Raw genomic sequence first — 11,412 nt, forward strand, 5'->3', positions numbered from 1 at the left:
CACTTATTAGACATGCAAATTCTTGGGTCCCTGCGTCTGTGTGTTAACAAGCCCACCAGGTGGTTGTGATGAACGCTCAGGGTTTTGAAGGCTGTTCTTACCTGCAAAACCAAGTTGACCTCGTAACGGCTCATCTCAGACTGCTTTCTGGCTTCTGCCCTGCAGTTGCTCTTGTTTCTCTGTCCACAGGCTCTACTCCTGGGGGTTCCCAGGCACCTCCATGTGTGTGCATCCCCCTGCCTTTCCTGGCAAGACCCTGCTCATTCTTCAGACCATCTTCAGGGATCCCCTCCTTGGAGATGGCTTCCTGACCTCCCCAGAGGTGGGGAGTCATGGGCCCCCTTCTTTGTGGTCCTGCAGCCCTGTTCACTGACCTATTAAAACTTTTAGTTCATTTAATTTGCCACTGGCTGGAGAGGTGGTTGTTTCAGCCCCTTTGTACAAAATTCAGTTAGACATGAATGCCCTCCTAGCCTCTTAACACCAGTGTGACTTTCACAGAGTCTAGAGATTTTTTTTAAGTTTATTTATTTATTTTGAGAGAGACAGAGAGCAAGGGAGGGGCAGAGAGAGGGGGTATGAGAAAGAATCCCAAGCAGGCTCCGCACTGTCAGCACAGAACCTGATGTGGGGCTCGAACCCACAAACCCTGAGATCATGACCTGAGCTGAAATCAAGAGTCAGATACTTAACCAACTGAGCCACCCAGGTGCCTCTAGAGTTTTTATAGTACTAAGTTATTGATTCCAGAGAACCCATTTTAAGGGATATAAAGAACTTGTATAGAGGGCCACTGTCTGAAAAGAAAAAAAAAGGGGGGGGGTTGTTATGTTGGGCTTTTACCACCAGAACCAGACATGACAGCTGGTTGACGATCATTTTACTCATTATCTGCCTGTGGACCTGTAGTAAAATGAGGCTAATTATGCTTCCCAATGTCTTTTATTTCCAATCCTGCAAGCTAAGACTGCCCCATATTTTTAAAGAAGAGTTGATCAGAGTTGAAAACATTTTAATTAGGTAACTACCTCTGATCATCTTTAATGGAATTGGTGTCAGAAGGCTAATCAACAGATTTGTTCATTTTCCCCTTTGTTGTTCATATTTAGATTGGGGCGCAAAATGGGGGAGTGTGTATGTTTTTTTTTATTCATGTTTATTTATGTAGTAACATGGCCTAAAGCCCCTTGCCAGCCACAGGAACATGAAAGCCCTATCTGATCTTTACGACATCTTCCTTCGGGTAGGTATGAACAGCCCATTTTGCAGGTGAAGAGAATGAGGCTGAGGAAGGGTATGTGCCCCCTTGAGGGTAGGAGCCGGTAAATGGAACTTGGGACTCAGACCAATGTCATCCCATTTTTCTTTTTCTAGGACACAAGATTGTGTTTCGCGTAGGGCCATCACAAAGTGGCCATTGATTTCCTCCTCTATCTCTTTCACATACTTAGATTCATAGCTTTTTTTTTGGGGGGGGGGTTTCTCAGGCAGATGCTTTTTATTAACCCTTCTTATATTAGCAGTTCTTAGGGATTTGTTTCCCAAATATGTATCATTTGTTTATGTCGTTCACTTAGGTCCCTAGAGCAGAAATTCTACCCTTTGATGTTTTAAAAATACATAGGAAATTTTGGGGGAGCAGTATTCTTTCAACTAAAAGACTTAATTTAAAATTTTAGTTTGGGGGAAGTAATTTCTACCCCCCCAGGTCCTCGCCTGCCTGTCTGCTTGCCTGCCTCCCTCCAAAGGGTCCTGGCCTGGGGTACCAGACCACCCCTGCCTCTCCCCTCCTCATCACTCCCCGTGCCCTCTGCTCCTGCCTTGGCCGTCTGTTCATGCTGCCCCTACCTTCCACAGTGTTCTTTCCCTCTGCTTCCTGTTTGCTTTCACTTCCATAAGCTTTGATTATTCTTTATGGGGCCAGCCTGAGAGCTCACATTCCAATGCCTTTCGTAAAGTTGAGTTGTTTTTTTGTGTTTTTTTTTTTGTGTGTGTGTGTTTTTTTTGATATCTGCTGCTTTGAAAAGGGAGAAACAGTGTTTTGCAATTTCCTTTTAATCATCAGTGAGTAGTAGCAAGGGTGTGTCTGTCTCTCCTTAGTGTGCTGTGTGGAATATTGACTCCCTTAATGCTTGTATTATTGCACGGCCCCAATGAAGTATGCTGCATTCTCTTTCCTGTTTGTGGCTTGTGCCTTCTGGACACTGTGTTATCATTCCCGGCCCAGCTGGGTTTTCCTTTTTCTGTTCCTATCACAAAATACCCCAAAGGCGAACAGTGTCGCTCCTGGAATCCAAAACACCCAGTAGCCGGGTCCTGCCTCGCACTTTGTGGCTTGGGCTTGTCTTCTCTTCAGGAATAAGTGGTTAGTTTCTTCCTTGTTTTTTTTCCCCCCTTTTCTTTTCTTCTATAAATGGGGGAAAAGTGTCCAGTGTGGAAACAGTTCTTTCATTTGAAGAATCTGTCCATATCAGCTCTGTATCATGGCTCATTAACTGAGTGCTCTACACGGCAAAGCCGGTTCTTTCCCAGTGTCTTTGATCGCAGTATAAACTTTTGGCAGACTTTGGTTATGAGGCTTCATGCTCTTTCACTGGGTCCCGAGCTTTCTGGTCTGCGGGAAATGATAGCAAACTAATTGCTGCCTAACACCTTATAATAGGATCAAACACATGCTGAATGCAAAACCAGACCGCATCCAAGTACTCCTCTCTAAAAACTTCTGTTTATCATTTCAGAGTAAACTAATAGGCTTAGTTTATAACGGCATAGAAGGAATGTAAAATTTTAGGCGGGCCTAGGAAAAAATGAATAGTTCAAAAGCAAAGAAGACTTGCGTATTGAGTCACTGACCTGAAACTATCATTGGGTGACATTTCTTGATTTTGAGAGAACTCTAGTGGCACCTATCTGATAGATGCTTTGTTCTCCCCATCCCACCTTAGGCTCACCTTGGCCCCCAGCCAGGCAGCACATCTTTACGAAGCTACTGGATGTCAGACGTGTATGTTACGCTGGATGTTAGGCATGGGAGACAGGCAGAAAACTGTACAGAGCCTCTCATTTCCATGAGGGTAATAGACAGTGATCACTCAGCTAAATACATCCTTTCAGGGCCTGACACTTTTCAGACATGAAAAGTGCTGTAAAAATAGTGAAATAGGGAAATGAGGTGGGGGGAGAGAGGGGGGATTCTCAAAGCTAGGGTGTTGGGGCAAAGCTCTGATGAGGTGACAGGACGAGAGTGGAGGGCTGTCTGTGTGACAGGGGACACACTTCAGACAGCAGGGGATAAGGAAGGAAGGCGCTGGGCAGCTACAGTGTGCTAAGCAAGAACATACTGGCAGCTGAGATAGAAGTAGACAGGGACAGAGATGGGATGGTGGGGAAGGTGTAGATGAGGCTGGAGATGACAGTGGCTCAGACCAGGGCTAGAGCAGTGGAGACGGACAGATGTAGTGAAATCCATTCATTCTACGTGTGAATTAATGGTGTGCCCACCATACATCAAGGACTGCTTCAGGCACTGGGGGTGTCGTGGTGGGTGAAATAGAAAATAATCTTCTGTCTTCCTGGAGCTGACACTAGTGGGACAGATCATTGGGGGAGACCCTGGGATGAGAAGAAGGCCAGAGGAAGGCAGACATGCCCTGGGTGGGGCGGGGGTGGGGGGAGGGGAGTGAATGGGGCGATGGAGAAACAGTGTACAGAAGAGGTGGGGTGTAATGGTGGGAAGAACATCCCAGCTTCCCACAGGCTTGGAAGCTGGAGCCAAGAGGACTGTTGTTTTTTGTTTGTTTGTTTTGTTTTTTCAGCTTTTTTTTTTTTTTTTTGAGATATTGACATTAATACACATCAGTTTAAGGGCACAGTGTACTGATTGGATACGTGTATGTATTACAGAATGATTACCATGATAAAGTTAGCTAACACCTCCACATCCTCTTACATAAGTATAATTTGTGTGTACAGTGTGTGTGTGTGTCTAGATAACATTTACGATCTACTCCCCTAACAACTTCCAGGAATACAGTGTTGTCAGTTCCAGTCACTGAGCTGTGCCTTAGCTCCCCAGGTCTTCTTTATCTTAGAGCGAGGACTTTGTACCGTTTGACCAACACCTCCCCACTTCCCCCACCTCCCGGCCCCTGACACCTACCATTCTAACTCCGTTTCTGTGAATTTGACTTTTTTTTTAGATTCTGTGTATATGTGAGAACACTAAATGTTTGTCTCTCCGTCTGACATGGCAGTTAGCATAATGCCCAAGAGGATGGGATCTGTACAGTGTAAAGGGAGAGAGAGGAATCAGGAATGAGCCCTTGATTTTGGACACGAGCAATTCAGAAAATGGGGTGTCACCCAGATAGGAGAGTGCAGGAGGCAGATTTTGTCGGAGGAAGGGAATGTGTTATCAGACACCTAAATGGAGATGTTGAGTAGGCAGATGGACATGCGACTCTGGAGCTGCCACTGGCATGCATTTGACAATCATCTAGTGTATGGGTGGCACAGGAAGCCAGCTGTCCATGTGAGAGGACAGAGAGGGGGGAGGCTGGGGCCAGAGGCCAGCATTTAGAGGTCAGGTAGGACCTCAGGGTGGTGAGTGGGTGTGTGGAATCAGAGAGGCCTCGAGAAGGAGGCAATGTCCGATGACTGGAAGGATCAAGTAAGATTAGGACAGGGAATTGTTATTGGCTTTGATAATGTCATCAGGGGCTTTGCAAAGAGTTGTTTGGTACCATGACTGGGACAGAAGTTTAGCTGGAGGAGTTTGGGGGTAACCAGTTGGTGAGAATGCTAGGAGCTGGGACTATCCAGAAACCACGTATCAAGCTTTGCTGTGAAGGGGCCAGCATCTTACATATGTCACCTGTGCAAAGGGGTGATGATATTACGGAGTGTGAAGTACTATTGAGAGCATCACGTGAGATGAGACACAATGAAACAAAGCTTCCCTCACAGCCTTTTTCCAGCATGGGATGTTCTCAGAGCCCTGGTTTCTCCCATTTTCTTCTTTGCTGTAGAGGCTTCCTTTGCTCATCAGCAAAAGAGGGGAACTGGACCAAATGAGGTTTCAAGTTGTAGGTTCTCAAGCTTTGACTGCTTCTCTGCTCTTGGGTCCCCTGGGCCCCACCCCCTGACTGCCTTTCTCTGTCCAGTTCCTGTCTATGGTTCTGTCCCCCACTGGACTGGTCTTCCCTTTTCCCTCAGCTGCTCCACTTTGATTCTGTCTTGCACTTGACCACAGATTAATCCTCCAAAAAAAGGTGTCCCTTGGGCTTCTCTCCCACTCGAGAGTCTTGAGAGGGGCCTCATTCCTGAGACGAAAGTTTCCATCCCCATGTGTGACCTTTTGTGACTTGGACTCTACCAAACTTGTTTCTTCTCTACACCCCTGGCCATCAGTGTTGCTGTCCCTTGAGTATATATGCTTTCCCTTTTCTCTGGCCTCTGGAATGTTAATACCCAGTTTTAAGTCCTACCCATCCTCTAGGAGTCAGGGCATGCACAGGGCTTTCCTCAGCCCTGCCACAGAAAGGACCTCCTCTCTGTGGGTAGCTCCAAGGCTGTCTGTCCTGCGCAGTTCAGTTCACATCTAGAGTGGACTTGCACTCTACACACCACTGACCAGCTTCTGCCACATACGACAGTTGTTTGTCGTGGGTCTTAGCTCTTGGCATTCGCCGTGAGCCTCTTCAGAGGGCAGGTACCACTTCTTTGCACTTCCTACAGCATCATATGTGTTGAGTGCTCCAAAAATTAATGAATTACACCAGTCAGAAAACTTGACTCTATCTGAGAAGCTTTAATGGAAGGTTTGTGATTATTAAAGCCTAAGAAAGGGTACTAACCAAGGTGTGTGTGTGTGTGTGTGTGTGTGTGTGTGTGTGTGTGTGTGTGTGTGTTTAGAATTTTAAAAATAAAAGTTTCCAATATCAAGGCTGTTCTATCATAAGCATTTCAAATCTGCAGATGCCTTGGTCCAGCAATTCTACTTCTAGGGACTTATCTCAAGAAAATAGTCTTGGATATCTGCCAAGAATGTTCCCTGGAATGTTCCTTATGGTGAGAAAAATTGGACATAACCTAAATATCCAACAGTATGGGATTGGTTTTTTAAAAAATAAAAGAACTCATGGTGCATATTCACAGCCTAGAATCACTATCTCCTTAAAGTGATAACGTAGAAGGACATTTATTGATTTGGTGAAATGTTCATATTAAGTGAAGGAAGTGTATTTGAAAACGTGGTATTATTGCCTGATTTCCTTTACCTTAATCAAATTCCTTACAGAGAGAGGATCACTGACAAAGGAACTGTTAACAGTGATTATCTTTGGACGTTGAGACATGGATGAGTTTTACTGTCTTTTGGCTATTCTGTTGCCTAACCTTCCTATGGGAAGCCTGCTTTCTTGATTCTTGATTCATAAAATATTAGAGTTGGGATTGCATATCCCTTTTATTCATAGAAACCGTGCATTCTTGCCTTTCTGTTAAATTAGCCTTTGTATCTACATTCACGCAGTATTAGGGAAGAACACAAGGCCACCTGGCCCGCATCAGTTGGTAGCAAGAATTGTGGGAATGTGCTTCTTTGTGTCCCTACTTTCTAGGTCAGGGTGACTCTTCTCCAGTATCAACTGCTGCTTGGTGTCCTTGAGGCTCGATGTGGTAGGAAGTTGTTATGTGACTGCTGAGCTGTTTGTTCAGACTTTGGGCACTGGTGCTCTGTGGAAGGGGTGGGGGGTGAGCGGCCTGGCAGCTCTGGAGCCTGCAGCCTTGATTCCCGCATGTGCTTCTCGTGTACGACCCCGGGCTCAGAACTGTGGTTTACACATAAGTGGGACGGGGACGGCATCCCCCATGGTCGCCGTGTATGTTGCACAACGTCCGGCCCATAGTAGATGCTTCACGAATGACAGCTGACCAACTAGAGACTCAGATAGTCCGCCTGCGGCCCTATACCTAAAGCTGGTCTGCTGCGAAGAACTGAGTCTTATTTCTTTAATAATAACAATAATAAGATAGGTTTCCTGAAAACTGACCATATTGTGGGTTGGGAAGTAGTTCTGAAAATGATTTCCTTTTGACTCAGATGTGTCCCGCCCTTGCCCTCTTGTCTCCCTTCCAGTCTGCGGGCCGGGCATCGATATCCGTAACGACTATCAGCAGCTGAAGCGCCTGGAGAACTGCACGGTGATTGAGGGCTACCTCCACATCCTGCTCATCTCCAAGGCAGAGGACTACCGCAGCTACCGCTTCCCCAAGCTCACGGTCATCACCGAGTACTTGCTGCTGTTCCGCGTGGCCGGCCTCGAGAGCCTCGGGGACCTCTTCCCGAACCTCACGGTCATCCGCGGCTGGAAACTCTTCTACAACTACGCCCTGGTCATCTTTGAGATGACCAATCTCAAGGATATTGGGCTTTACAATCTGAGGAACATTACCCGGGGGGCCATCAGGATTGAGAAAAATGCTGACCTCTGTTACCTCTCCACGGTGGACTGGTCCCTAATCCTGGATGCGGTGTCTAATAACTACATCGTGGGAAACAAGCCCCCAAAGGAATGCGGGGACCTGTGTCCGGGGACGATGGAGGAGAAGCCCTTGTGCGAGAAGACGACCATCAACAATGAATACAACTACCGCTGCTGGACGACCAACCGCTGCCAGAAAAGTAAGAATGGCACTGATGTGGCTTTCCCTGTGCCGCTTCTCTTTCCCCTCCTTCTCTCCCTTGCCCTCCTCCTCTTGGAATGCACGGGTTCTGCCGGGGGTTCTGCTGGGAGGGTGCGGTGACGTGGCACTGAGGACACGTCCGCCTGCCGTGTGCCGGTGGGGGTCTTGGTTGGCTTCCTTTTGCATCCGGGAACTCGTGGGATGCGGGACTGTGGCATGGCTGCCATCAAGACCATTCAAATCGTGTACTAGAAATAATCCACCACCCTTCTGGGCTAGAAGCTTGCTCACCGACCTTCAGCTTTGGATTTCTGATGAGAAAGGTGATCCGCTGTGTTTGGAAGGGCCTATGCCCTGGCAGTCAGGGACTGCTTAGGGATCAACTCGTTCATCCTTTGCACGAAAAGAGATCTTTTGGCATGGCGGGACTTCCTTAGCATGAATATACTTGGAATATGGTTGAATAAAGGAAAAGTAAAGAGCTAATGCAATTCACATCCTGTGAAAATGGTGACCTCCACTTCCTCCTTGGTCCCCAGTGATGTTATGATGCTTACGTGTTGCTGGTTTATGATGGAGCACCTGGCCATGGTGCAAGAGCCCTGGACCGGGTTTCAGGAATCCCACACTCAGGCTGTACTTGAAGGTGGCTGTGTAGTGAGTACAGTTGTACACCCCGGTGCTTCCATTTCCTTTCTTTCTATATATTTTTTTTCGCCCCCTGAAGAGTTGTGCAGGTCTTATGAAATCACTCAGTGGAAGAATTTTGAAATATGCCCACTGCTCTTCTGGTCCAGGTGGTGGTATTCTGAACCTTCTTGTTCATCAGCAGTCTGCCCGTTTTATGCCTGAGTATAACCAGACTCTTGAATTATTGTGATCAATACCTTGAGACCCAAGTTGTTTGGTATTAGAAGGTGACTCTGGGCCTTTGCTGTGTTGCTTTTAGCAATGTTTAGGTATATTGGCCAGGAAGATTCCTCTCACTGGTTGGAAGTCAGCGTGGTAGCTATAAATAGCTATTATTTAATGGTTGGCCCAGTTAAAGACCCAAGGAGCTCATGTATTCTAGCTAGTCATGAAAAGCCAAGAAATCCCAAATTGGTAGGCTCGCCTAAACCATGAAGTGTATAAAATAAACAAAATAAAGGCCAGACCCCACAGGTAGCTGTTGTTTCTGTTTCCCTTCCAGGGTTGAAGCAGGAAAAGGATGGTTTCTTTGACCCAGCTCACACTTTTTTGCTATCATTCCATCAGTGTGTACATGAACATTTGATTAATGAGGGAAGGGGTCCCACTGGCTTCAGCTAGGACCTTGGATGGCCAAGAACGCCATCAGGCCGCTGAAGAGTCCCTGTTGGCTAGGGTTGGAAGAAGGTCCTGTGCTAAAGTCACATTTGTGATTGATTAAAACGGTACCCTATCATTAGGTTACCCACTGGTTTTGAGAAAACAACAAAAATACCTTTTTAAGTAGTCTTGACATTTTAAAATTTTATTTTAAAAGAAAAAGGCGTCAGCAAGGGAGGCATCGTGTGTAGTGGGAAGATGTTGGATGCGGTGTAAATGGCCTGGGTGACCTTGGACGAGCCTTCTGGGCCATGGTTGGGCACCTTTAGAATGTTCCTTAGGGCAGTCCCATATTATTCCTCGGTGGTGACCAAATGTGTGCGAAACTGCTTTGAAAACTCATAAGCTCTGTACAAAAGGGAGGTGTTATTTAAAAAGTCATTAGGTGGGCACTTGTTCAGTGATTCAGTCGATATTTACTTTGGCCTCACTGTGGATTTTTGGCTGTTTCTGACCAGCTGGTTGTTGAAGAAGCCTGGAGCAGAGGCGAGGCTTGGTTTCTGGGTCCAGGTCTGGTAGCTGGGACCGGGAATGAGCAAGTAATTTAAATTGCCTGGCCCTCAGTTTCTTCATCTGGGATAGATCCTGTCTTTCTCATAGGGCACTTGGACTATTTAAAAAAAAAAAACAAAAAACAAAAGGAAAAGCACCAGAAAAAAGAATGGGGGTTAGAAATTGGGCCTTGGTGCTGGTATGGCTGATGTTGACAGGCCTGTTGGCTGGACACCTGCTTCTCCAAGGCCGCACCCTGCAGGCTTCTCCCCCGCCAGTTCTCAGTCCTGCTGACGTTTTTCTGAGATTTTACAAGGGAGTATTTATTGAAAAATTACTACCAGCATTCAAGGAAATTGTCTTCTCTTCATCTGGGAGTTTCAGGAAAACTCCAGCATGCATGGGCAGGCTTCTTAAGAGGTTTTTCTAATTGAATCAGAGCTCTCTCTTTACATAGATTCCCTTCAGACCTGTGCTGTCTGATGTGGTAGCCACTAGCCACATGTGGCTTCATTCAGGCTTGAACTGTGGCCTGGTCCGAACTGAGACTCACTCAAAGCGTGTAGCAGGGTCAGGAGAAAAAGTAAGGTATCTCCTTATTAATATTTTGTTGTTGAAATGATAATATTTTGGACAGACTAGAGTCCGTAAAACATGTTATTAACTTAATTACACCTGTTTCTTTTTACTTTGTCATGTGGCTACTATAGCATTTGAAGTGACAGGTGTGGTTCTCATTCCTTTTCTGTTGGAGAGTGCTGTTTTAGAGCACTCCTTCTAAGGCCATACGTTCTCTGTCCCCCATTGTCTCTCTGGCTGAGCACTGCAGTGCTGTGATATCCCTCTCCAGGAGGATGCTTATGAGTCATTCAAGGAGCCTGGTGAAGGGTGTTGAGCCTGGACACAATGTCTACCTTGAAGTCAACGTAAGTCAACGTAAGCATTAAGATGCCCATTTAAAACAGTGAAGTGTGGAAGAACCCCATTCAGTTATTCTCCACAGGGCTGCCCACAGAAGCAGGGAGAGCGTCTGGAGAGCTACGTCAAATCAGGGATGCGTGTGAAATTTGTGACACCGCGGAGAAGCCCTTAATCACAGAGTGCTCATACGCACTTTTTACTTGGTGCTTTTCCTTCGGCTCCTTCTTAGGTATCCTAACTGGGTGGTGGGTGGCAGGCAGCTTCGTAGACAGCCCCATCAAGGAAATGACTACTTCGTGGGTTCTCCACCCACTTTAGGATTTCTCTGTTGTCCTATGATTTAGAGAAGTGGTTTTATGCAGGCTTGAGTTACTGCTAAAGAGTGACTGACCCTTAAAAAGTCATGTACGGTGTTCTCCCTTCTGTAAAAATGTAACTTGTGGCCCTGACCTTCAGCCCTGGTGACCACCCCTCCCCCCCAACCACCCCCCACCCCCCCAACCCCCGGCCTCCTAGGAAGATACTGCTTCTCTTCCTATGTCTACAACCATTCCTTTTCCGGCTCCTTTTCCTTGGTTTAGTCTTTAGTACCTGGCGGTCTCCAGACTTCCATCCTAGGCCTCTTTTCACTGCCCTTGTTCCCCAGAATGCCCCACCTGCTGCTTCACCATCTTTTTGTCTACAGCTGGTCTGTAAATGTCATCTTCAGCTTAGACCTCTTTGTAAGCTCTTAGACCCACATATCCATTCCTGTCTAGACAACCACGGGCATTTCAGTGTCTTCTAGTCTTCTCTGTCTCCTCCCGTCTACTGAGTCTTTTTCTTGTATTCTGTCTCTTCATGGACAGCGTTCTGGTGCTCCACGCTCCCATGTCGGGAACTTGGGTGTTTGGATGCTTCCTCCTCCAATTGCACGACAAGCCCTTTCCATCCCAGGGTTTCTCAGATCTACCACCCTCCGCT

The 11,412-nt window shown here is 46.7% G+C and overlaps 1 protein-coding gene across 2 annotated transcripts in view; it reads left to right on the forward strand.

Annotated features, from left to right (window-relative positions):
* Positions 1-11,412, forward strand: part of IGF1R (insulin like growth factor 1 receptor) — a 310,288-nt gene that overhangs the window by 48,222 nt on the left and 250,654 nt on the right. The window contains exon 2 of one of the 2 annotated variants that reach the window (XM_086711440.1): positions 7,139-7,684. In XM_086711440.1, the coding sequence (XP_086567566.1) occupies positions 7,139-7,684 (546 nt within the window). Of the gene's footprint in view, positions 1-7,138; positions 7,685-11,412 lie in introns of those variants that run through there. The other variant, XM_086711442.1, reaches the window with a different exon arrangement.

This window comes from Puma concolor, chromosome B3, assembly GCF_028749965.1.
Source record: "Puma concolor isolate L17-30 chromosome B3, mPumCon1.1.hap2, whole genome shotgun sequence".
Taxonomy (NCBI): Eukaryota; Metazoa; Chordata; class Mammalia; order Carnivora; family Felidae; genus Puma; species Puma concolor.